Source organism: Ascaphus truei, chromosome 4 (assembly GCF_040206685.1).
Source record: "Ascaphus truei isolate aAscTru1 chromosome 4, aAscTru1.hap1, whole genome shotgun sequence".
Lineage (NCBI taxonomy): Eukaryota > Metazoa > Chordata > Amphibia > Anura > Ascaphidae > Ascaphus > Ascaphus truei.
Window position 1 is genome coordinate 366,171,597 of NC_134486.1, and position 27,987 is coordinate 366,199,583.

The following is a 27,987-nucleotide window of genomic DNA, read 5'->3' on the forward strand; positions in this document are numbered from 1 at the left end:
TGGGCCGTGGCTACCATTTCAAAAGTGAGGAGAAATGCCTCTGGGTCTTCGTTTGGCTTCATTTTATGCAGCATCACCGGTGGGTTATTTGGAATCCCTGGTCTGCCTGGGGCTGGGCCTTCGACCAGCAGTTGGAGTAGCTTTTCCTCTCGCCGGGCCTGTTGCTCATCTTGCTGGGCTTGTCGCTCAGCTTGCTGGGCTTGTCGCTCATCTTGCTGGGCTTGTCGCTCTGCTTGCTTCTCTGCTAGCTGGAGCTGTTGTTCAAGGAACTGAGAATTTTTTTTTTTTTTTGTGTGGCCCTTCAGATACAGGGGCCGTCCGACATCCCACTTCTGACACCACTTGTGGCAGGACGGCCTGTAGCCAAGGTCAGGGAACAGTCCACACGTGTAGTTTCAGGATAAATGAAAACGTTCAGTGGCTTTATTTCTCCACAGCAACATAACATGCGGGTACACTGTTCCTTTAAGCAAATAAATCCTGCTCCACGTGGGGAGAAAACTGACTAACACAGCAGTCCTAGCTAGCAGGCTGGCTGGCTAAACCATACCCAAACCGTAAGAGTCTTTTTAAGCAGTCATGCAAACAAATGAAACAAATCTTACTTTGGCTGCAGTAAGTAGTGTTGTATCCTTCTGGCTAGCAGCACATCTATCCATGTGCTCTCCTCTGACACAGGCAGCTACTGCTGGTAACAAGATCCTTTATCTAGCTTGCTGGCTCTCAGGTGTCAGCTTACATCATGATTAGCTAGCTTCCACCTGAGTTAACCCTTATGAGTGCTGGGTGAAGCACTCAGACATTTGTTTCCCAGGCATAACTGATAGGGGTTGACTTCACCCTGTCACAGTCTGTTCCTTGGAAAACAAGAAACAGATGCCTTTTCTAGCAGATACCATGACTGAGGATCTTTCAGTAAAGATTTCCCATCTCACTGTTCTCGAATCTTACAAGTTGATTATTGTTTCTTAGTAACTTCATAAACTAATCCATCTCATTCAAGCAAGTTTACACTAAGTAACTTATTATTATGTATAACCATTTAATTGTTGTCAATACAGTTTTCTTTTTTATTTAAAAAAAAAAAAAAAAAAACACTTTCGGCCGTGTATAAGCACACGGTATAATATTGGTCCTTGATTTTGAACATGCATTTGAAGAATTAAAATGAACTTGTGACATAGTCAAGAACATTATTGCGTGGGTGACATGCCTCAGCGGAAGTTCACTAAGACTTGGAATGTAATGACTTCTCATTATAAAGACCTGACCCTTATCATTTAAAGCATGCCTGGCTGACCTTTGATTAGACTTTAACTTCAACTTGGACTTAAACATCTCTGGAACGTCATATTTTTCATATGAATGCTAAGTTACAGATATTTAAATTTTGGCATTTGGAAGTGATTAGTAGGTGTAGTACTTTGATAAATTATTCATTAAGCGTATATTCTACGTAAAACATCCTTACTCAATTTTAAATGATTCATTGAATGTTTCTGGAAGTGTTTGGCCAGTGCGTTTACATCTGCTTCCATCGTGCTGCAATTAGATTTGTAGTTTATATGCATCTGTCTATCAGACTAAACATGGCTGCTGTTTCTCTTTTAAGTTTCATATCAAATGAATTTCCAGCCACTAGCTCTTGACTAACATTTTCCTGAATGTATTCTTTAAAAAAGACATTAAAAAAAAAACACGATGATAAATGTTAGTTTTTATTACATTCAAGACAATATGAATTCTAAAAACATCTCAGTAAATTTGGAATTTTGTTCCCTTAAATCAGCACGACCACCATTTTGACTTCCCCTTTTATACAGAATGGGAACCATGTTATTTTCGGCTCGGGGGACCGCTGGTTCCCAAGATACGTACCAGTGTGAAATTACCGGCATTACTTCCTGTTTTCTCCCAGAGATTTAAATGACTGTCCAATAGGAAGCTGCAACAAAGGACATGGAAGCTTCCTCTTGGGTCGCGGGACACACAACATTTGAATGACCATTTTGTTTCCCCCAGCGGGGCAGAGAGACTGGGGATTTCACCAAGAAATATCTCGGGAACCCGGAGGTTCCCGCAGCTGAATGTAATATTGTTAATCTCTGGAGAACCATCTAGCTCCCAAGCTGTTCAAAATGTCTTTACTTTAAGAGATGTCTTCTTGTCCTTTTGTCTGAGGATAAGAATTAAGAAAATCATGATTTTTAACAATAATAAAAGAAGAAAGAAAAAAGCAGAACATGCTCAGGGGGCAAAATACTAACATATCAGTTAAACCTGAGGTGGGCAATCCTGTCGCCAATTGCCACAAGTGGCGAATTGGCCATGAAAGTGTGTCGAATTTGAGTTTGCCAGCTCCCACAGTAAAATAATCTTTTTCCTGACGGCGTGTGCTGGTTTCCGTTTCCACTTTCTGACACAACACAGCCATCCAATACTCCCCTCTGCCTTCAGTTGGAGTCTACACCCAACCTTGAACTGTTATTTTTTTTTAAATTTCCAATGTCTCTCCGAGAGATGGTTAAGTGGGAGATTCGAAAACGAAGTGAACCAGCAGCAGGTGATAGTGGTGAGGTGAGTGACGCAGCAGGTGATAATGCTGAGGTGAGTGACGCAGCAGCAGGTGATAGTGCTGAGGTGAGTGACGCAGCAGCAGGTGATAATGCTGAGGTGAGTGACGCAGCAGCAGGTGATAATGCTGAGGTGAGTGACGCAGCAGCAGGTGATAGTGCTGAGGTGAGGGAAGGAGCAGCAAGTGATAGTGCTGAGGTGAGGGAAGCAGCAGCAGGTGATAGTGCTGATGTGAGGGAAGCAGCAGCAGGTGATGGTGCTGAGGTGAGTGACGCAGCAGCAGGTGATAGTGCTGAGGTGAGGGAAGCAGCAGCAGGTGATAGTGCTGAGGTGAGGGAAGCAGCAGCAGGTGATAGTGCTGAGGTGAGGGAAGCAGCAGCAGGTGATAGTGCTGAGGTGAGTGAAGCAGCCGAACAGTGTGTGTTGTTTTAAATGTTCAATTGAGCAACCTAATTTCTCAATTTTTACATGGAATGGCAATTTTCACTTCTCATTCGCCACACCTGTGGCTACATTGAAAAATAGGTTGCCCACCTCTGAGTTCAACTCATACTGTAGGCTTCAGAAGGTATTGCTGCATTAAGCTCTAAAATATAAAAAATTAAATGTTTACAGTAGGCCATTTGCAGTGTGCCAGAATTAGTTAATCTAAGTTCTTCATCTTGAATATCGTTTTATAAAGTGAGGATAATATACATTATTTTCTTTTACTTCCAGGGGCTGCTCATTTCCTAATTAAAGAGCTATCTTATCACAACTTGGAGTTGGAGCGCAATAGACAGGGAGAGCTGGGAATGCGACCCCAAGATATCTGGCCTTTCATAGTCATTGCTGATGACTCCTGTGTGATGTGGAACACTTTAGATGTTAACATCACGGGAGATCGAAATAGGTAAACGAGTTAATATTTGCAAAATATCTGATCGTTCGTATTTTCACTTCACCTGCAGACCGCTGTGTGATAATTACTTTTTATCTTAACTGGAGCGATAGCGCCGTAAATTAATTACATGTATTTTTCATCCATGATACGTTATCATAAGTCCTTAAAAAAAATGTGGGTTACCCCTTTACAATAAATATTTTATGAAGTCAAAGGGGCGAATTATCATTTTAAGTTGTAGCATGTTGGAGAAATCTGGTGTAACATGATAAAACATGGGTGGTGTTTCCTCCCGTAGGAAGTAATTGTTTTTCTAATCACTACATAATTAATGGCTCATTAACTGGGGCTCCACCTCTAAAACCCAAGATTTATCTCCTGTCACTATGATTTGCAATTTAGAAGCAATGACACACTCAACCTTCAAAACCAAACCATGTGCATTTTGATGACCAGTGATCTCATAAAGATCCACTTTTGAGGCGTCACTGTTACCATATGAAGAACTGCTTCTTACACCTTCTTGATGATAGCCCTCTATTCGTATCCATTATGTAGAGAGCTTAATTTCATTGATGTTTTAGTATTGGTTAATAGTTAATCAAATTCCTAGTTGACCAAATCATCGGTTACTGTAGGTCAGGGGTACTTAATTCCACTCCTCTAGCACCCCCAAGTAGTCAGGGTTTCAGGACATCCCAGCTTCAGCACAGGTGGCTCAATCAGAGCCTCAGTCTTCGACCTGTGTTGAAACAGCGACTGGTTGAGTCACCTGTAGTGAAGCTGGGATATCCTAAAAACCTGAGTTGTTGAGGGGGCTTGAGGACTGGAGTTGAGCACCACTGCTCTAGGTTATGTCACTTAGGGCCTTATTCTATATATAGACGAATCAGCGATGCGGGCCATTTCCCGATGCAAATCCCCATTAATGTTAATGGGGATTTTCAGGTAAAACAGCCTAAATTACCAGTTTTGGTCATATACAATAGAAATACCCCCTTAGTTTTCGTTATGGTAATCAACAACAAATAGCTTGTAGTCAAGTTTCCTGAACAAGAAATTTCCCAGCGTTTTGTCCTCCCTGTCTCCCTGAGATTCATCAGACCATAACATTACATTACACAGTTTTATGGCCATGGCATGTCTTCTCTAACACAATACGCTTCCAATTTCTTTCACAATTCCCAGTGTTCTTTTGTGTTTTTTTTTGTTTATATTTAGGGAATATTCCTGGTCTGAAAGAAACGTTTCGTTGAAGCACATCCTTCAACATGTTGAAGCATCGCAAAACATTACTCAGTATGCTTTAATTGGGATGCGGAAATGGACAAGTAAAATAAAAGACACACACATGAAAGACCCTTTCTCCCGCTGCCATCTTCATGACTTCATAGTGCTTAATGTGGATCTGACACAAGATGTACAGTACAACCAGAACAGGTTAGTGAACGCTTCTCATTGTCAGGATGTGACATAAAAACATAGGAATTCAGTGGCCCGAATTTATTTAGAAGTTACATCGTTATATAGTAGACGAGGTTGAGAAAAGACATACGTCCATGAAGTTCAACCTATGCTAAATTTAGACGACAGATACTTTATCCTATATCTATACTTAAAGTATTTTGATCCAGAGGAAGGCAAACAAAAAACCCAGAGTCATATCATCCAATGATCTCTCATTGGGGGAAAAAGAAACTCCTTCCTGGCTCCAAATATTGGCAATCAGATTACCCCTTGGATCAGCATCCTTCCCATGTTTACTTATTTGGTATATCCCTGTATACCTTTCCTTTTTAAAAGATGTCCAACCTTTTTTTGAAGATATCTATTGTATCTGCCATCACAGTCTCCATGGGTAATGAATTCCACATTTTAACTGCCATTGCTGTAAAGAACCCTTTCCTTTGTTGCTGGTGAAATCTTCTTTCCTCCAACCTTAAAGTATGCCCCCAAGTCCTATGCCCGTGAGATGAATAGTTCTTATGAAAGCTCCTTGTATTGTCCCCGAATATATTTGTATATAGTTATCATATCCCCTCTTAGACGCCTATTTTCTAATTTAAATAAATCTAATTTAGCTAGCCTCTCCTCATAAGTTATATTGTCCATTCCCTTTATTAATTTGGTGGCTCTTCTCTGCACTCTCTCTAGTTCCATAATGTCTTTTCTAAGGAGTGGTGCCCAAAATTGTACTCCATATTCAAGGTGTGGTCTTACTAATGCTTTGTAAAGGGGCATAATTATGTTTACTTCCCTTCCATCCATGCATAATTTTATGCAAGATAAGATCTTGTTTGCCTTTGCAGCTACTGCATGACTTTGGGAACTATTGCTAAGCCTGCTGTCTACAATCATTTCTAAATCCTCTATTAAGGATTCTCCTAATTTATCTCCATTTAATTTGTAAGTTGCCTATTTATTCTTCTTTCCCAAATGCATAACCTTACATGTATCTGTATTAAACCTCATTTGCCATTTACCTGCCCAAGTTTCCAGTCTCTCCAAGTCCTTATGGAGAGAAATTACATCCTGCTCTGATTTTACTACCTTGCACAATTTAGTATCACCAGCAAAGACAGAGACTTTACTCTTGATGCCAACATCAAGGTCATTAATAAACAAGTTTAAAAGCAGGGGTCCCAGTACCAATCCTTGAGGTAGTCACTAACAATTTTAACCCAACCTGAAAAAGTTCCATTTATGACAACCCTCTGTTGTCTGTCCTTCAACTAGTTTTCAATCCAGGTGCATATAATATTACCGAGTCCAATTTACTTTATTTTGTAACTAACCTCTTGTGTGGAACTTTATCAAAAGCCTTTGCAAAATCTAAGTAGACCCCATCAACTGCATTATTCTGGTCTAAATTCCTACTAACCTTCTCATAGAAACTAATAAGGTTAGTTTCGCACAATCTATTTGCTCGATCCTTCCGAAATAGGGAATGACCCTCTAAATTAACGGCTCAGTCATGAGTTTCATCCCACCATGTTTCAGTAATGTCTATGATATCATGCTGCTCATTTGTAGCTATTAATTCAAGCTCCCCCATTTTATCTGTCAGGCTTCTTGCATTAGCAAGCATGCATTTCAGTTTTTTTTCAGTCTGTACTGTTATCTTATCTGCTCCTTCCTTTCTACACCAATTGGGTTTAGTCTTTAGAAGATTTCTTGTATTACAGCTCAGCCCCGTTATAGCGCGATCCGCTATAACGCGGATCCACATATAACGCGGTTTGAGTGTGGACCCCGAATTAAAAAAAAAATTGTATTTTTTTTTTGCACACACACTGCACACACTCACTGCACACTGCATACATTCACAGCACACTGCATACACTCACAGCACACTGCATACATTCACAGCACACTGCACACACTCAAAGCACACTGCACACACTCACAGCACACTGCACATACTCACAGCACACTGCACACATTCACAGCACACCGCACACACTCAACACACTGCACACACTCACAGCACACTGCACACACTCACAGCACACTGCACACACTCACAGCACACTGCACACACTCACAACACACTGCACACACACACTCACAGCACACTACACACACACACACACACACACACACACACACACACACACACACACACACTGACACACACACAGCACACACTCATAGCACACACTCACAACATTCACAGAACACTGCACACACTCACAGCACACTGCACACACTCAGCACACACTCACAGCACACTGCATTCACTCACAGCACACTGCACATACTCACAGCACACTGCACACTCACAGCACACTGCACACTCACAGCACACTGCACACACTCACAGCACACTGCATACACTCACAGCACACTGCACACACTCACTGCACACACACACACACACTCACAGCACACTGCACACACACTGACACACACAGCACACTGCACAGCACACTGCACAGCACACTGCCTACACTCATAGCACACACTCACAGCACACTGCATACATTCACAGCACACTACATACACTCACAGCACACTGCATACATTCACAGCACACTGCACACACTCACAGCACACTGCAAACACTCATAGCACACTGCATACACTCAGCAGACTGCACACACACAGTCTCACACAGTCAAATACACACACACACACACACACATACACACACACACACATGCACACACACAGAGACACACTGTCTCTTTAAGGGAGCTTGCTCTCGCAAGACAGAAGAAGAAGCAGGAAGCAGAGACAGGGAGAAGAGCTGCCAGATGCCGGGTAAGTGCTGTGTGCTGTTGCCGCTGCCCCACCGGGTCTGGGAACGCTGGGAGAGTTCTCAGCTTTCCCCCTCCGGTGGACACGGTACCACCACGGCCATTTTTTCCCGCGACCCCGTTTATAACGAGGTGGTCGCGGGTGGCCCCCGAGGACCGTGCTATAACGGGGTTAAGCTGTATCTGTATTTAATATGGCTGGCTGCCTGCTTGCCAAACTCGCACTTACCTCCATTCTACAAGTAGCTATTTCCCCATTCCTATCTATTCTATTTAGTTCATTATCTGTTTTCTGGTGTTCTCTGGAAGGTTTTTTTTTTTTTTTTCAATTTACATTTTGGGGCTACATACTGTACAGCATCAGGGCAATTTAAGTTCAAAACTGGGGCATTTTCACTCGTCAGTGTATCAATATTGGCCTGTGTACCCCAGCTTGCATCTTGGGGGATACCATTGTGAGAAGTTTAATTCCACCTATTGTAAAGAGATGTATCACATTGTGTGCCTCTGTGCATCATGCTTTTGCACCATGTCTATAAGATGATCTCTTACACGGGGCACAACTGTAGTCCAAAAAAAGGAAATGACATTGGAAGGGAAAGTTAATATAAAATGTGGACAATACTGAGGCATTTTTGTGCTTTATGAGTAGAAATCGAGTAATGTTTTTTCACAATTAACAGAGGTATACGTATGTCCCTATTAATTGCTTTGCAGTTTACAGCCATCTGTTGTTTTATCTTATAATACACAATCCTGTTGATATAAGCATTTATTATCTATATACTGTATACGGTCATATGTTGAAGTGCAGAGGACATTCAGTATCAGGAAATATGTGAGCTCAGGGGGCCTTAAACCTCTATAAACCTTTCTCCCGTGAATAAAAACTGCTACCTATTGTAGAATGGCACAAACGAGGTTACGATATTTATGGGGATCATAGATTGTTAAACAGTTTTAATTTCCTTTTTTAGATTCACATGTGATGATGTTGACTTTAATCTTCGAGTAAGCAGTTCTGGGCTGCTTATATGTCGATTCAACCACTTCAGTGTTATGAAGAAGCAGATTGCAGTGGGTGGCCATAGGTCCTTGCATATAAAATCAAAGGTAAGTGCACATAATTGTCAATGTGACCTGTAGCATCTAGATACAGATCCACACATGGGATAATTGGTGCTTTAAGGAGAACCCTTTGCAGTTTGGGTCTACACATTGTGTACTCCTCACCTCTCCAGCCCTCTCTTCTCTTCTTCTCTCATTTTGTTTATTTTTGTCTACCAGGTGCTGGATTCATCAGTGTCCATTTCACCCGCTCACTACATCTGTGCTCCAGACAGCAAACATACATTCCTGGCTGCACCGGCTCAGCTCTTGCTGGAAAAATTCCTTCAGTACCACAGTCACCGCTTTTTCCCTCTGTCACTGAACAATTACAGCCATCCTGTGCTCATTGTGGATTGCTACCTCAACCTAGGGCCACAGGTACTACTTCTTCATTAAAAAAAAATGATGCAGATACGAATGTCAGTTACACTCCTGTTCTTTCTTTCCAGTCATCAGAACTGATCAACATTAAAATCCTGCACATACCGGAGGGATATACTTGAATTTTCAGAAACCATACAAAATGTGTCCGGGTCATCTAAACATTAAGGCTCCCGTTCAGTATGTTGTGAAGATGTCACCACCGTGCGGGAGAAGATTTTAGTTCCACTCATTTGAACAAAACCGAACACTTATCCATCATGGGGAAGTTGTAGAATTATATGGGGCCAAAGAAGCTTATCTCAGCCAGTTATTGATGTCTGATATTTTTGATTGACATTGTGATGAATAATAATAATAGCATGTTCTTGTATAGCGCTACTAGTTTTACGTAGCACTTTACAGAGACATTTTGCAGGCACAGGTCCCTGCCCCGTGGAGCTTACAATCTATGTTTTTGGTGCCTGAGGCACAGGGAGATAAATTGACTTGCCCAAGGTCACAAGGAGCCGACACCGGGAATTGAACCAGGCTCCCCTGATTCAAACTCTCAGTGCCAGTCAGTGTCTTTACTTGCTGAGCCACTCCCTCTCTTGGATGAGTCTTGATAAAGGGGGCTGTGTCCAAAAGAACGCGCATCCTGTAAATCACATGCTATTAACTAGTTACGTCTGGATGCAGTCGGTTTTGATGGCTACCTCTCATTACACAGACAATTCACATTTTAAACTCCTGATACAATGTATAAAAAAAAGTGTGACTGACATCTTTTAAATCTACCTTCTTCGAGTGTCATTTGTTTTTTCATGTTGTTGTATGTGGGCAATTATTTAGACTGCTAGTTTGTTTACTTCCTCTTTGTAGAGGTTTCTATGCAAAAGGTGTGTGTAGGCTCTTTTTTCTATCTGTCCGTCATGCTGCCTGTAACAATCCCTGACACTTTCATCATTGGTGCTTTCCCAGTTGTGGCTACACCACCCTACCGTACCTTCACTCACCAAGCATTCAACTGCTCAACAACCTGTATTGTATTGTGTGTCTTTATTTATATAGCGCCAAAAGTGTACTCAGCGCTTCACAAAGAATACAGTACAGGGAATTATAATTATACAATAAGTGCAGCAAAATCAGACAATAGGAAAGGAAATCCCTGTCCCGAAGAGCTTACAATCTAAGAGGTTTAATGGGAAACTTACACAGAGACAGCAGGTGAGGGAGTAAGTGCTGTAGATGGCAGTGCTTGGTCACAATGGGTGGTGGGAGTGACTGAGTGTGGGACAATAGCCATGAGTGCAGGCTATTGGGATGCTTGATTTGTGGGGTAAAATTTAAGGAAGGTCAGTGTTAAATGAAAAGGTTAACACCATTTACAGGGGAAGAGGTGGCAGGGAGGCATGAGTGAGATCAGGTGTGTATGTCTGGGTTCAGGCTTAGGGGAGATCCCCAGCAGCAGGAAGGAGTAGATAGAGGATGTGAATTAGAGGATTTGTGTGGGTGTTTTTTATTGAGGGGTAAAGAAGTTGTTGGGAGAGAGGTGTATAAATAATGGTGCAGTGGGGAGTGGGGATGTTGTAGAGAACAGAAATGCTCACAAAGGAGTGAGGAAAAAGTAAATAGAAAAAGAAATAGGGAGGGCATAGTGAGATGCAGGAGGAGAGAGTTCCAAGGTACTGGAGGATAAAAGTGTACAAATAAATCACAGACGATAAAAGTTAATGTCTCACAGTGGCAAAGTTGTAATGCAGAGTCCAGATCTTCCTCCAATCTTCACCTCCAATTTCAACTCCAAAATTAACTCTTGTAGACACTTTTGATGTGACGCTTTTGATGTTACACAGCCTTATGGCTCACAGACATGCTCCAGTGACTTAAGTACTCTATTCACATGCATTTGACTAACACTTAAGGGAGGGGTTTGCCTAATCAACTCACAGACATACAAAATAGTAAATTAGATTATAATTTCTCTCTCAATTGATAGGAGTCAGCTCACAAACATACCCCAAAAGCCAATTAAATCTTAATTTCTCTGGTTGGTAGAATGCAGCTCAATGACACATACCTGTTTGAAGAGATAAATCAGAATGTTAATCCAGATATTCAGAATGCATCCATGATTAAAGATAGAAAGATAGAAATAAAAAATCCAGAGATATGAACTCCAAAATTAACTCTTGTAGACAACCTTCATATTCTCTGGCTTACCAGTGGCCCTCAATTAGCAATCTCTGCAGCTGTGTTTTTTTTAAATATATTTTCTACATTTGTCTTTTATTACCCGAAGGACACCAGTGGTTTCTCACTCATTAAGAAACAATGAATATTCCATTTCAATCACAGTAAAACGGCCAAGCGCATCGGCAACATCTGCATGACATCTACAAAGAAGTGACATATTCAGATTTCTGTACAATCAGTTTGACTCCTGCAGTGCCTATAATCTGGTGCATATTCCTTATGGATTTAAAATAAGTGTATTCTGAAGCACTGCAAATGCTCAACAGTATCCAATATACCTTTCTTTTTTTCAGATGACCGTTTGCTATGTTAGTTCACGTCCTCATTCGGTCAACGTGAACAGCCCTGGTCTAATGTTCAGCGGACTCTTATTGCATCTCTGTGACTCTTTTGTGGTCGCTGGTTTCTTGAAAAGGTTCCAGTTTCTGAAAGGTAAGTCAAACACCCACACCCCATACTTCCTGCTGATCTGTGTTCTGAGCGAGTTCCCCTTTGTGCTTGTTTAGTAACAAAGCAAAGAGTTCAGGAAGGGCCTGGCCAGCATTGGTATCTTATGATGGTATGTAACGGAAACACAGAAGGGATCAGCAAAGTGAAATAAGCTGCATTATTATAATTAGCTAAGCAAAAATGTACATGCCTTACACGGGATCACCAAACCTGTTCCATTCCCCCAAACATCATACAGCGTATCATCATCACATGTCATAGACATGCCAATGAGCACACTAGGGATGATGTGTAGTATTTAACATTGTTAACACAACATATTCCAGTTGAACTCAAAATATCCCAGCCATAGAATACAATGGCAATGTTGGGTCAGAATATGGCGATGTGCCTTAACATAGCACACAAGAGAGAACAATAAAACATTGGTATGTGTGCATGTTTATTGGTAAGTTTGGGCTATTGGTGATCCCACCTTACAGCAAAGCTTTTACCCGCTGTCTTATTCAGGTGCTACCTTGTGTGTGATCTGCCAAGACCGCAATTCTCTCCGTCAAACTGTGGTTCGGCTGGAATTGGAAGACGAGTGGCAGTTCCGACTCCGTGATGAGTTCCAAACGGCCAACTCTAAAGAAGACAAGCCTCTCTTCATCTTGACTGGGCGTCATGTTTAATAATAAATAATAATAATAGCATGTTCTTGTATAGCGCTGCTAGTTGTACGCAGTACTTTACAGAGACATTTTGCAGGCTGAGGTCCCTGCCCCGTGGAGCTTACATTCTATTTTTTAGCGCCTGAGGCACAGGGAGATAAAGTGACTTGCCCAAGGTCACAAGGAGCCGACACTGGGAATTGAACCAGGCTCCCCTGCTTCAAACTCTCAGTGCCAGTCAGTGTCTTTACTCACTGAGCCACTCCTTCTCAAAGGCGGTTCCTGGGACAGTTGCGTATTGCAGCTCAACTCAATTCATAGTTTTATACTGGGACATACAGGCTGCAAAATCAACCCCACCCATGTTCTCAATGTTGAAAGTGTTGTTAGAGAACAGGAGTCAATTCTGCACTGGATAAAAACTATATTACGTTGCTAAAAAGGTGATGTGAGAAGGAATCCCTTGCCTGTAAGATTTATCACATAGTACATGGAACTATTACACAATGGATGTAAGGACAGCATTGTAAACCTATTTGGATATTCCTAGCTATTCTTGTATTTAATATGTATCTATATATTTTCAAGCACTATGGAGGAGTGACTTTTGTACTTTTATTTTTTATCTAAATTCTTGTTTTATTACCAGACTGATTGTGTAGTTCATGATTTTTAAATGTTGTTATCTATGAATAGTAATCATATTTTAGGTATCCTAAAAATGTTGTTTGCTCTTAAAGAAAATCAAAGCACTCTTAAAACGTATAGACTTCTCATTTTAATTGCAAAGCATAAAATAAGCCTTAAACGCCTGATTTCAAGCCCACTATTTTAAAAGTGCTGATAACTACAACTTTATGAGCAGTCTTGGACATCTGGTTGCGGCCGTTTCGCCGTGATCAAATGACCGCTGGTGCTTGGCCGCAACTCACCTCGCTGCCGGGACACTCGGCTGCCGGCTGCTTCTTTTAGGTAAATTCCTAACCCTAAAACGCCCTAATATTAACCCTTAATCCTAACACTACCCCCTACCTTAAAAACCTTAGGGATAGTGTATTGCAGTGGGTTAGAAGAGCACACACAACCCTCTTTGCTTCCTCAGGGGCTTGGGTGATCACACTCAATCCCCCGAGGAAGCAAAGATAGACGTTGTGAAACGTGTAGGGCGATCTCCTGTTGCAGACCAGCACACCCAAAGGACATTAAGAGAGACATCCAATGGTGGTGTAAATGCTGAATCTATGTGCTGGATGACAGCACTTAAAAATAAAAACTAGAAAAATTCCCACTCACATTGTTAACTGTTTAAGTAAAATAATCTGCACCATCATAGTGGTGTGTGTGCTCTTCTAACCCACGGCAGTACACTATCCTTCATACCAAGAGAGTTGGGAATACTCTTGAAGAAGAAGCACCTACCTCTGATGGACTATATGGCATTTTACCCAAAATAAGGAATTTAGGCGAATAAATACAAAATATCTGCTATAGGTATCAGTCAGATTGTAATTGGTAATTTTTGTGCAAATTTTAGCGCTTTTTGGTAATTGTTTTATGTATCTTAAAAACCTTAACCCCTTACCCTACAACCTCCTAATGTTAACGACTAACACTAACACTACCCCTACCCTAAAAACCTTAACCTTTACCCTAAAGCCCCCTTGTACTGTATTAACCCCTAATACCAACATTACCCCCTACCCTAAAAACCTTAACCCTTACCCTAAAGCCCCCTAATGTTAACCCCTAGTACTAACTCTACCCTAAAAACCTTAAACCCTTACCCTAAAACCACTTAAGTTAACTCCCTACCTCAACCGCTAAATCCCTTAAGTTTACCCCCTACACTAACCACTAAAACCCCTAAAGTTAACCCATTACCCTAACCACTTAAACCCCTAACCTTATTGTAGAAGCGGGCAGCGCCGGCTGTCATTTGGTCGTGGCGACATGGCCCGCGGCCAGAGGTTCCATTCTCAGAATGCTGCAGCATTAAAAGGAACAGAGATCACTGGAGGAATACATCAGGGAATAAAGGAGGCTGTTTTTGTGGTGTTTTGGCTGTAAACTAGGGGCAAAATCAGAGCAAAAAAGAGCATGACATTTATCAAAGGGGAACATCCCGTTGCTTTTAATAGGATTACGACTCTTTGATAAATCTGGTGATGTTGTTGTTGTTGTTTTTTTGTTGTTTTTTTTAACCTTTTTTGCAGCTGAAAGATTTGAATAAAAAGTCTCCAATTTGTGTTTTTTAGTAGGGACAGGCGGAAAGTCTGCTCCTTACCCACTCATCAGTCTTTGTATATCAGACATGCTGTATGTACGGACCAGATGAAATAAAATGAACAATTACTGCGGGTCGCACAGTTTGTTAGTCTCCATATTCCCAGCACCAGCCCTAATGATTAAGGAGGAACCCGAGTGGATCATTGCAGACAGATGAGTCAGCGGGTATCTGAGGAGCATTGACATGAGAAATCTAATCTTCTTTAAAAAAAGCTAAATTGGGAAACAATTAGAAAAGTGGATGTTGAATGTATAGAAGGAGTGTGACAGCTGTCTGTTATTACTAGCTCAGTATCCTTTACCTTGTTGACTGGAAATGATGAGATTTTGTCCAAAAAAGCTGAAAGTCTTCTTTTATTTTTCAATGACAAAATAATTCAGCGTGGAAGAGCATACATTTGATGTTTATACAATTATTTCTGTTAGAAAACTACTTTGTGTATTTAAGTTTTGCATTTCAATCTTGGAATTACTTATTGTTTCTGTTTAGATTATGTGTTTTGTAAATACAGTATGTACCATGTGCAGCCTTTTGTATGTCTTGTTTTGGTTAATTTAAACTTAACTCTCATTTTTTTAATAAAATGTATGTATATATACAATGTAATATTCATTTATCTCACAGTATATGAGCAATACTTCTACAGACAGAAATGCTTAAAGGAGCAGTTCTGTGCTATTTTTTGTACAATTTTTTATACATAAATACTGTAGGAAGCAGGGGATCTCTGCAGCTGAACCTTGTGATTTCAACTGTCGGGTCCTACTGGTTCCTGAGATACTTGCTGGGGAAGGTGCCACCAGTAGCATCCCCTCTAGGGGAAACAATATGGCGTTTAAATTTCCCGCATTATGTGGGCCAATAGGAAGCCGCCACGTCATCAGCAAACATCTCCATCGGGAGACAAGAATGGGTTCATTTGAACCCTTTGAGTGCTGGAGAGGCTGCGGAACCAGAGTACCGCATCCCATTCCATCACTGATGACGGAAGGGAAGGAATCCTCCATCTGTTCCTTTTGCCGAGAGATTCTATGGAGCGCAGAACGCAAATACTGCAATCCCACCCTGTCTTTATCAAAGAACAAATGGAGATAAGGTTGAGGGATGAGCAGGGACTCGAGCTTTTCGAGCACTTGCTGATCACACAGTGATATTACATGAAGCCAGAGGAAATCAAAACCCTCTCTAGATTAACTTGAACAAATACATAAAAAATATTTATAGCTGTCAGATGTGGGTAACAAAAAAAAGGTATCAATCACCCAGATGCGACCTTTTAAAAATGTCACTGGAATTAGTTCACTTTTGTCCTAAGAGGGATCGCCCCTTTAAGCAATATGGAGTAAAAATAAGAAAAAGCTTGGTAAAATAAATATAATTTTCTTTCAAAAGACTGTAGATTTGCAAGTTTGTAAATAAAAAATAGTAATGCCACATAGTAAAGTGTGGAAAGATGGTACTATCCCACTTTCACCACTGACTACCCTACAAAAATGTGGACACCAGTGGAAGTTTTTGTGCGATTGTGCCTCAATTGGCACTATCATAGTTAAATGAATAACCCCATTGCAACAAACAGAGGGGAAACCAAACTAGGGGCGGTGATGACTGCACAGGGAACATCTTACTTGAATTCCAAGGCTTTTTAGAACAGTTCCTACTTCACAGCTTGTGTTTTGCAATTTTATGTATGTAACAAAAACAAGAATAATTGTAATAACAGTGTGCAAAATGCTGTGCAAATGACAAGTGAGCATGATATTCAAATACTACTGACCCCAGGAATGAAACCACTTTTTGGCACATTAAATCTTAACTAAATAAGGACACACAAAAAGAAAGGTCCTACTGATAAAATGAAATATAAGAAAGTGCAACGCAATATAGATTGTTAATACAATTTGACCCCAACAATATCTTATGTTATTTCATTTAAGTGATGATCTGGAGCAGAATTTTCCTGGTTTTACCTCCAGGATAGGCAGTTGTTTTATTCCTTGTAACATGGCTAGAAGGGTAACATGACCAGAACCAATCCATTACCAAGCACTGCAGTCCATGCAGCTATACAGTCATGCCAATTATTCTGGGATTATGGGGATCAACAGGATTGTGCTCTAGGAAGCCCCAACTAGTTCAGAAAATATTTCCAAAAATAAATGAAGACATGAAAGACCAGCAGTTAAGATAGCTGCCAGTGGTCAGAAATAACAACATTTGTTACACATAATATGCTGTACTGCTATAAAGGGCTCCATCAAAGTATGAAAATCCAAACAAAAAGAGAATTCCTCAACTGCACTCAATACCCATCATACATTATAATAGATTAAAAGTTAACTTTGAATTCTTTACAAATACGAATTGACATTAAATAAACTCCTAAAAGATCCCTAGATAAAATGTATTCCAAATGGCAAAATGAACCGAAAAATGGGAAAACTATAATTTCTCACAAACCTTTAGAACACTGAAATGGGTCAAAGGGGAATCTTTGTTTAGAGTATTTAGTTGCGTTGTGGTACTATAGGGTGTCAGTAAAGATTCTATACAGTCTCAAATTGTCTAGTATCAAATTGTATAATAATGTTTCCAATAAAGGTATAATGTCTCAATTTATTGGCTCCTGTGTTATTGTATCAGCTAGTATGATGTGGAAGAAGCGTCCTTACGTGAAATGTGCGTCGGTCACTGCTCTGATGTCAATTCCGTAGTGACGAGCGTGTAGGGTAGTCAGGAAGGGAGTTTCTGTCTCCAGGTGGTGCCGTGGACCACGGAACACTCCCTTCTAAAACTGTGTTACTACTCATGGAAAATATTATAGCATCAGTTGGATGTGTTTTTTGTTTTTTTTTAATTTTATAATTGTCTCATTGAGGTTATTATTAGCACATCTAGTGACTGGAATCAGTCGATCAATATTCCGCAAGAAAAAAGTAGATAAGGAAGTGAATCCCAGAAATGGCGCTATCATAAACCCTGGACAGTAACTGTTGGAAAAGAGGAGAAGACCGCAATAAAACCTTGAATAAGAAGTGATGACGTGGATCCGTGAGGTAAGTATCTATGCTGCTCAGCAAGTGGGATATGAACATTAAGCATATTGAGCCAGAGTATAGAGGAGAAGGAGATCGGGGAAAGAGAACAAACCAACAGGTACACACCAAGGCAGCTCTGCTGCTATGCTCAGACTCCCACTCACATCACACAGCTGGTCTGGTAAATAACTTAAATTCCCTCCCCGGCTGAGGACTAAACTTTGTCCCCCATAGCAATTTCAATCTTTTTGAGACTATTATTGACTTGCAGAAGTTTGTACAATAAAATACCTGCTGCTCAACAAAAATTATGCAGAAGTTCACTAGGAAACTCCTTTAAAAACGTATTTAACAAAAAATTGAATACAGGGATGCAGAATTCTCTCCGTTGCACTCATACACCCTGCCCTTATAAGGAGAGTGGTTGAGTGGAAATGAGAGACAATGGGGTTGTTAAATTATATACTTTTAAAATGTGGTTTATTCGACCTTGAAGTTCTTTTGGATGACCTGTTAGCTGATTCTATTCTAGGGGTTCCTCCTGTGTCCAGCTTCTTTGAGCAATAACATTCAGGGCTAAAGTACAAGTCTACATTTTTCCTAACATCCTGACAAACTCCTATATTGATACATTTGAAAAATTGGTGGGGAAAGATCATCGATTGGGGGGTGGGACGGTTTAGTTTCTCGCAAGCACCTTTCAACAATTTAACTGATAATGAGTTTAGGGACCTTTTGGCACTAAAAAAGATAAATAATGAATTATGAAGAATGCAGATAAAGGAGGAACCATTGTGATTCAACCACATTAGAATATAAAAAAGAAGCCCTAAAACTACTGGGGAACAAAGAGTCCTATCAGATATTGAGAAATTATCCTATACATTCATTTTCTCAAGGACTGAAGGAATTACTTGATATGGGGAGAGTGTTGTATGTCCTTAATGCTAAGGAATATACATTTTTACTCACTCTTCATCCCATTGTGCCTATTTTTCACCATCTCCAAAGATCCACAAGTCGCTTTCTTGAAATCCAGGCTCTCCCATTGGGGCGAGCATTGGATCTTTGAGATGGTCTTTTACGGTACGTTGATAGTTTCCTTCAACCCTTGGTGAGCTCTCTGCCATCCTTCCTCCAGACACGTCAGATCTATTAGTGGCCATACAATAAGTTAAGTGGAACAAACATTTCAGATGGGTTACGATGGATGTCACATCTCTATACTATTTTATATGTTTTTAATTGCTCGTAAAGATTTTGATGCCTGCTTTTGCGCTCTTTTATCTTTATTCCAAGGTTTATACAGTTAAGATGAGTGGTGAACCACTGAACTGGAGCAGCATACTGTACATATATCGATATAGAACTGTGCTCCATCAGCATGTACTGCACGTATACCACATGAGCATTTGCACGTGCATATTGCATGCTACTGTATTAAGGATGGGCACGTTTGCAGGTTTGATATCTGAACTTCCGAATCCAAGCAAAATTCAAGTCAAAACCAGGATTCATTATTTTCTTTCTTTAATAAACTGTGTGAACTTTGGAATTTGCAAACCAAAAAAGACAGAGTGAACTTATTTGGAGTTTTTCCCCAAAAATTATTTTCAAAATCCACAACCAAAACAAAACCAATTGAGTTCAAGTAAAACCAAAAAAAGAAATGCTTTTATAACCAAAACACACCCTTTAATGTTAGCAATGAACTTGACCGTCTATTTCATGCATTACAGACTAATTGACATCCGCATTTGTTCATTTATTTTTGTAGGGTCTTCATTTTCAAGGATCTGTCTCGATAATGAATCAGTTACTTGTCTAAGCGTTTAACATTTACATGTTACTCTTAAAACTGTGAGGAGTTTGCATTGTCCCAGAAAACTTAATATGTTCCTTATTGCTTCTCCAGGAGCAGCCAAGAGTCTCCAAAAACAGCTGCCTGAAGGAAGAGGAGACCACGTTATACAGGACTGGATTCACAGCTGAGCTGACATAGAACAGGGTGTTAGTCATCATGTAGAAATAATGGTAGAAAGTGTAGAGGAATCTGCAAAAAAAATCAAAAAGAAAAAACATTAGGTACTGTATATTGAGAGACAAACATGTGAAGTAGGAATTGTAAAAATAAATTAACTATAACATTACATTCAACATTTGCTTATATGCTAAGTAAACTTGTTATTTTACTGTACATATTAGGAGAGGTTTTAATGAGAGCCTGAGTGTAGGACACCCTATATAGTCTCTGTAGGCCCCGTCTATCTACTCTGCTATGATTCCCTACTGTATATTCCGACTCCTCCAGGAGAGATGCTGGCTTCTATTTATGTAAGACTGTGTTACAAAGGGGGTTTAGCTTCCCAGAATCCTTCCAAAAGAAAAAAGAAACCAATCTGATGGGTATCATTCAGATTACTCTGATATCAATGTTATAATGAGATTGTACAAAAACCTTCATAGTTTAATAAAAACCTAGCTCTTTCTAGTAACGTCATGCTTCCAAGCAAAGAAAATCAAGCGGTATTGGAGGTATTACTCCATCCACGTATTGGACTTTATATCTATTTCGTAATACACCTTGCTGTCCAGAAGCAATAGCGCGTGCCCTGCACTCCTGTTTCCAATGTGTCCTCAAGTTGTTGTGATGGTGCTATGTGGTCTTCTTACAAACAGGATCCCCAGAAAACTGTTGCAAACACTATAGCACATAAACTAGGGAGGCCAAATGCACACATCTAGTCCCGAAGGTCCTGTGGGGCCACTTATAATATATAAGCAAGATAGGGAGGTGTAAAATATTCCGGGGCACAACAGATCCCTTCCCAAGTTGTTCCTGTGCATTTGGCTTCATTAGTTTATGTGTCATAATACACCTTGTAGCGAAGGAAGACACCTCATGCCCATTGAGCTGTCTTATGGCAGAGCACTGCTTAGTAAACATGTGCTTAAAAAATCTGAAGAAATGTCTGAAATGTTTTGGACTTAATAAATGGCATCCGTAGCTTCTAAAGCCAGTGGGTATAAGTGAATAAAACAATGCTTGATGAAGTCTTTGTTCCATCTTGTTTGATTTACACAATACTAAAAATAATATATTGCTTGAAAAAAAAGTAATCTAAATAGTTCTCTGTCAAGGGTTATGTAGAGGTCAGTAAAACAATCTTACACCGTTCTCCTAAGGAAACCCCCAATGACAGTGGATTACTGCTTAATAATGCCATGTGCAACACTCCTACCTATGTTTAAAACATGTTAAATGATACACTAATGGGACTAATTGTTCTAGAAGGATAGCCATTGAAATACAATGTTATTATTATATTACACTTACCCAGACCAATCATCATCTGGGACATAGCAGAACATCAATCTCCGTACATGGTATGGTAACCAGCATACAACATATGCAATCACTATGGCTCCTGTAGAGTGTGCAAAAAAACATATATTTCTTGTTATAAGCAGTAAAAGTGTTCTATGTATATGTCAGAAAAGGCACAAAAGCACAGAAACATGCTTTGTGCTGGGCATATGGTTTCCATGCAACCAAAAAGCTTTTCAGAAGGTATAATTAAGACATATATTGTAACCAAGGAATTTTTTCTTTGACATTTCAATGTATTAATTAATTGGTTTTGACAGTGACAACTGTAGTAATAACCAGTGGTATTCAATCACTATCCTAGTATATTCCTCAATGCCTTAATATAGTTTACAGTTTGTCAACAATATTTGTAGAAGTTTAGTTACAAATCAACATTCTCTATGTGTTAATTATAATACAATTTCTTTTACACACTTAAATAAGAGAGGGGTCTGTATGCTTCATTTCTTAAAAAAAGAAAATAATTGTATTAAATATAAGCACTGTTTATTTTTTAACACGCCTATCGTGTTTGTGATGCATTAAAGGAGCAGTTCCCCCTACTCCATATCTTTTTTGACACCAGACCCCTTTTTTTAAATGGACAGGAAGCAGAGTGTCCCTGGAGCTGAAGCGTGCTACAATATTTTCAGCTCTGAGCACCCCTAAGTTTATGAGACACTATGCATACCTGTAAACGTACCACCATTCCGGCCCCTCCATGGGAAACAAAATATCGGATTAATTATCCCGTGTGACACGGCCAATAGGAAGTCACGTTATCCTTTGTGGCTTCCTATTGGCCTGTGTGATGCATGAGGTTTAGTTACACTGAATTACCAGTACTACCTTTCCTGTTATGCAACTCCCGAACCTGAGATTAATGTGGTTCAGTAACGGGGATTCCCTTGTTTTCATCATTGTAGGGGGTGGAATGCTCCTTTACAGGGGTGTAGCTATAGCCTTGGCAAAGCCTGGGGGCCCGCGGGCGGCCCATCTCTCTCCAGATAGAGACACGCAGGGGAAGATGGTATGGGCGGTGACGGCGTTAAACAGAGGATAAGCCTTCAGAGGAATTAGCAGTTCCTACAGAGGCAGAGCAGGATGGCAGGGGAGGAGCATACAGCTCTAGCAGCAGACACCGGAAGTAAGAAAGACTTCCTGGTCAGACCTCTGGAGCGAGCTCCTGCCATCCTTCTATGCCTCTGTAGCAACTGCTCATTCCTCTGCCGGCTTATCCTCGGTTTAACACCGGGGGCGCCCGCCGCCAGCAAATACCATCTCCCCCCGCCTCTCTATTACGACCCACAGATAGGCATAGAGGAGGGGGAGAGTGATGATGAGGGGGAAAGATGATGATGAGGGGGAGAGGTGATGATGAGATGCCAAAGTCATGATCAGGGGCCGAGGTGATGATGAGGGGCTGAGGTGATGATGGGGGGGGGAGGTGATGATGAGGGGGAGAGGTGATGATGAGGGGGAGAGGTGGTGATGGTGATAGATGGGGATGGGGATGGGGAGAGATGGTGATGGTGGTGATGATGATGAGGGAGAAAGATGGTGATGATGATAAGGGTGAGAAGAGGTGATGGTCTTGATGATCAGTGGGAGACATGTGATGGTGATGAATGATGATGAGGGGAGAGATGGTGATGGGGAGAGATGGTGATGTGATGAGGCGGAGAGATGATGATGATGGGAGATATGGTGATGAGGGGGGAGATGGTGATGGTGATGATGATGAGGGGGAGAGATGGTGAAGGTGATAGGGAGAGATGGTGATGATGATCAGGGGGACAGATTCGGATGGTAATGATGATGAGGGTGAGAGGAGGTGATGGTCATGATGATCAGTGGGAAAGATGGTGATGGTGATGGGGAGAGATGGTGATGTGATGAGTGGGAGAGATGGTGATGATGATGAGTGGGAGAGATGGTGATGATGATGAGGGGGAGAGATGGTGAGGGGGAGAGATGGTGATGATGTATTCTACAGTATAAAGTGTTGTGCATATAAAAATAAAAATACAGATATATTTGTGTCACATATCTGTGACTCTCCCTCACTCTCTCGCACCCCGTGATTCCTGCTCTTACCTGCACAGTGAAGTGGGGGCCCGGCCAGTCTCATCGGCCCCTGGTGGTTGTGCTCGGTGCTGTGCTTCTTCTCCCATGCTGGGCCTGGGGTGCACGCATGGACTATCAGCTGGGGGGTTGGGTGGAGAACGCAACGCACATGGGCCCGACCCGCAGGCCATCGCAAAGAAAGCGGCCAGGGGATTGGACAGGACAGCGGGGTGAGAGGTGGGAGCTCAGCTGTTCAGCCAATGAAAATACGAGGCGGGGAAGCGCGTCCAACCAAAGCACGGGAACAGAATGCGGCAGCAGTGCAGCCAACCAGGATCCGGTACAGGGACCACTTACAAATACCAGTTTTTCTAATATATCGATTATAAGTTGCATCCCGATTTCAGACATGTTAAAATGTGAAAAAAGATGCATCTTAGAATCGAGGAAATACGGTAATGTAAATATGTTTAAGTGTACAGTAGGGCCCCACTCATATGGTGGGTTCCTTTCCAGGCCGCCGCCGTAAAGCGGAAATCGCCGTAAAGCGGGGCCCTACTGTACTATATTGTTTTTTTTTTAAACAGATGCAGAGCTGTAAACCGACTGTTTGGCTGACAAATGGCATCTGACAAGGAGTTGCGCACAAGCTAAAACTGTTGTTTAGTGACAGCCGGATACTTTGCTGCTGTGCACGTCATGCCGAAAATCGCCGGAAGAACGGACCAAGCGCCGAACCTAATGAATATGGGTATACATTGGGAAACGCCGTATGAGTGGAATGCTGTAAAGTGGAGCGCCGTAAAGCGGGGCCCTACTGTATATATAAATGTATAGTTAATGTATAGTGAATCTGCCCTGTCCCTGATTGTTATTTTATAGTTAGTTATATCCAGTTAGCATCCGTAGCCATGATACTACGGAAGTCTACAGGTTATAAAAGGAAGCCTATGTCCTGTAGGGGTTATCCCAATAGTAGCGCTGCGACCTAATCGAAGCGGCCTTGCTGAGAGGCCCCCTGTTGTCTCTGAAACAGAGTGCTAAGGAAAGGCACGTAGTACCCTGTACCGGGATAGTGATCTCACAGTTCAAGATTGAAAGGGTAACCTAATATGGGGCCAGATTGATTGAGAGGATTACAGATGCTACACAAGGGATTGCCACTTAAAATGACAATAACAGCAACTAGCTTAAGTACCTCCCTAGAGCATTAAGAGTGGGTGCTACTTAGGGAAGATATAAATACAGTATAAGAAGATACAATAAGTAGATAATAAGACAATAAGATACAATAAGAAGATACAAGAAGTATATCTATTGGGAATAATATTCATGTGTGCATTGTGGATGGCTGTCAATAAAGTTCATGTTTGTACTATAAAAGTTCCAGGTGCCCTTCGTTATTCCATCAGTATATCTATTCCCAGCCTGTGCGGATCCAGCACCCTGAAAAGGTTCTTCGGTTTCTGGCAGGAATCTAGATCAGTCCTCATGGAAATTCATTCAGGATGCATTACTGCAAATGCCCGGGTCTGGAGACACAGGAAAAAACTCATATCTTCATTGTGGCCACTTCTGGGCGCAAGAACAGACTCCCCCATATTCCTTATTGTCAACCAAATATGATTTATCATGAGAATGGTGCTTTAAAATGGGTTATTTAACCCATCGACATACCTTGCACATCAAAAGGGTTGGCACTCGGGGCCATATGACAAGGTACGTCATAGTAGAAACTGGAAGATCTACAAATCTGCTGCCCATAGGCACTTACCTTGGTGCCACCTGGTCCACCGCCTCCTCCTTCGTGCCACCCTCCTCCTCCTTCTTCAGCGTCACAGCATCAAATAGCGTACAGTTTTTCAGCCTACAGTACTTGTTACCTACAAGCAGTCTGGGAGTACTGCATGAAAAGGAAACACCCACCTGTGCCTTCTATCTCATAGATTTATAAACTAATTATACTAACTATTGAAGCACACAAGGACTAAAAACAATGCCCCTTCTTTTCACAAAAGGGGTTGTGTGCCTAAAAGTAAAGCTGAAGTCAGAATACAAAATCTTTGCAATCTGTTACAGACTTCTCTTGCAATGGAAAGCTTAATGCTGATTTTGGAATACTGTACACTATACACAATAAACTAGCTATTTACATGTACAAAATGCATCAATTCATACCAAATCTCATGTTTGATGGAGAAGACATGCTTATTAATGGATTTGATTTATTCTTCTAGGCTTTATTCAGCAAACACATTTCTGATCACAGATGATGTTCCTTTTTCCATCTTCTGTTGTTGCCGCTTCCTCCCTAATAACAAACCGTCTTAAATATGTGTTCTGTATGCAGTTGGCAATCAAGCTGCCTTTGTCAAAGTAATATTTGTATCTCATTGAATCTTCGATAATGTGCTCCAAATTGATGCTGCAGTGAACTATACAGTGTTACATTTATAAACAATTTATTATCTGCCAATTCAACATTTTAAAGTGTAGGACATGGGGGAAAGGTATCTATACCTAGAAAAAAAACCATGGGAAAAAACACTCGCATGAATACATTTTTGTGATAAAATAGAATTATTTTTGTCACACAACTGACTTATAAATTACAGAGAAAAGATCATTAATAAAAAGACATATTGGGTTGCAATGCCCTTATCACTATACAGATGCAACCAGCTTTATCTCTAACCTGCCCCAGCACAAGTGCAGGTGAACCACAGACCAAACGTGGAGCGTTCACAGCAAAGTGCATAATATGGGGGAATTGCCCATCAGGATTAACACAGCGGGTGTCCATGCTTCTGAATGAGACTTCCACTCTGTTATTCCAACCGGGCTGCATCAGCCTGGAAGAGATGCTCAGTGAGAGTAGACAGAATCAGTCACTCGCTCTGCGCACTACTCTAGCAGGCCCCGGTAAAGGGTGCTGGTATCTCCCACAAGTTTAAATGTCCCGGTACCGTGACACAGGAGAATTAAACTTACCGGAGATATACCGGCACCCCATACCAGGCCTGTATCTCAGGAAACGGGGAGTTACCAGGGCTGAAATTAACGCAGTTCAGCTTTGGAAACCCCCTATTTCAATCCTATGCAATTGAACTAAAATAAAAGCAGCTTCATTACCTTAGCTGCTAGCCACTACGTTAATGATGGGGTTAAACCATAGTACCTGGTTTGTTGGGGTTAGAGGGGGTGGGTGGGTAGTTAGGCCTCCAACAACCCACCCGAGAGGCCTAAAGACCCACCCCGGGGCAACTACTCCTTTAATTAATTAATTCACCAACCCCTCTACCCACATTACAAATTCAATTAATAAATGTTTTACTTACCCCTGCCAGGATGAAGGCTTCCTCCTCCTCTTCTGCATCAAAATATACAGGCTGATGCCAACCATTAAAACACCAGTAATTACCACTAAGGTAAATAAGGGGTTACTGGTATTTTAATGGGGTGGGTGAAGGGTGTACTGTAGTTGCCCCATAGAGGGTGGTTATGCTCCCTGGGAGGATTGCGGGTTAGTTTAACTCATTAATTACATTAACGGTTTTAACTCCTATGGTAATGAAGGGGTTAACCCCTTCCGCAACCCTACTGAGGCAACTACCCCCATCCCCCACCCCCTCTACCCCATCACCACACATACAAATGGGTAAAAGCATTAGTAGCCAAATAGCTAATAGCGCTTTTGCCCATTTGTGATGCAAAAAACACAAAATACACAATTAAATTAAATAAACATTAAAATACAATACAAAAAAAATTCTAGCCAATACACCCATTGATTGCCTCTATGGATACTTGTGCCCTCAATGGGAGCACAGATAAACCACAATGGCAATGAATGGTCATCCTACTACTCACCCCCTCTACCCACAGCAAACCCCCCAACACATACAACAGCAATGGGCAAAATCCCTATTATCCAGATCTGGATAATAGGCCTTTTCCCATTAAAAATAAAACATTACCCAGCCAGCATATAGTAAATAAAAGTTGTACTTACCCTGCCAGGATGAAGGCCGTCCTCATCTTTCTGACCTTCCGCGTCTTCAGTGGGCACCGACAGTAAAATAAGAAATAATGAACTACTGGCCTGTAACCACCTAATTACCTCAACGGTTATTAACCGCTATGGTAACCAAGGTGTTAACCATCCCCACCCGGGAGCCTTAACCGCCCTCCTCAGTGCAACTATCCCCAACACCACACATACAAAAGCACTAGTAGGCAATGGGAATTTGCCCATTCCTTTGTGGGGGAGGGGGAGGTTTGTTGGGGGTAGAGGAACTGGATGAAAAGGGTAGTTGCCCTGGGGTGGGTATGTAGGCCTCTCAGGTTGTTAGTGGGAGGGGTTAACACTTTCATTACCTTTGCTAAGGTAATGAAGGGGTTAACCCCTCCTGCAATCTTTCCAGTCGGCCTAACCACCCACCCAGTGGCAGTTACCCTCTTCACCCACCCCTCTACCCCCAACAAACCAGGTACTATGGTTTAACTGCTTCATTACCTTAGCGGCTAGCCACTAATTTTTATTTTATTTTAATTACACAGAATTGAAGCAGGGGGTCTTCAGAGCTGAACCGCATTAATATCAGTCTCGTGGACTCCCTGCTTCTGAGTTACAGGGTGCCGGTATCTCCGGCAAGTTTAATTCTCCTGCGGGACATT

At 41.4% G+C, this 27,987-nt stretch overlaps 2 protein-coding genes across 3 annotated transcripts in view; one reads left to right on the top strand and one right to left on the bottom strand.

Moving 5' to 3' along the window:
- The window catches only part of GREB1 (growth regulating estrogen receptor binding 1), a 188,634-nt gene extending 171,184 nt beyond the window's left edge, over positions 1-17,450 (top strand). For both annotated transcript variants that reach the window (XM_075598371.1, XM_075598372.1), the window contains exons 28-33: positions 3,292-3,466; positions 4,679-4,897; positions 8,694-8,829; positions 9,004-9,204; positions 11,739-11,877; positions 12,406-17,450. In XM_075598371.1, the coding sequence (XP_075454486.1) occupies positions 3,292-3,466; positions 4,679-4,897; positions 8,694-8,829; positions 9,004-9,204; positions 11,739-11,877; positions 12,406-12,569 (1,034 nt within the window). In that variant the 3' untranslated portion in view covers positions 12,570-17,450. The remainder of the gene's footprint in view (positions 1-3,291; positions 3,467-4,678; positions 4,898-8,693; positions 8,830-9,003; positions 9,205-11,738; positions 11,878-12,405) is intronic.
- A 2,028-nt stretch (positions 17,451-19,478) lies between these two features.
- NTSR2 (neurotensin receptor 2) overlaps positions 19,479-27,987 on the bottom strand; it is a 62,129-nt gene continuing 53,620 nt past the window's right edge. Inside the window, exons 3-4 of the mRNA XM_075594841.1 lie at positions 21,211-21,301; positions 19,479-19,926 (exon numbers count right to left, since the gene is read on the bottom strand). Of these exons, the coding sequence (XP_075450956.1) occupies positions 19,713-19,926; positions 21,211-21,301 (305 nt within the window). The 3' untranslated portion in view covers positions 19,479-19,712. The remainder of the gene's footprint in view (positions 19,927-21,210; positions 21,302-27,987) is intronic.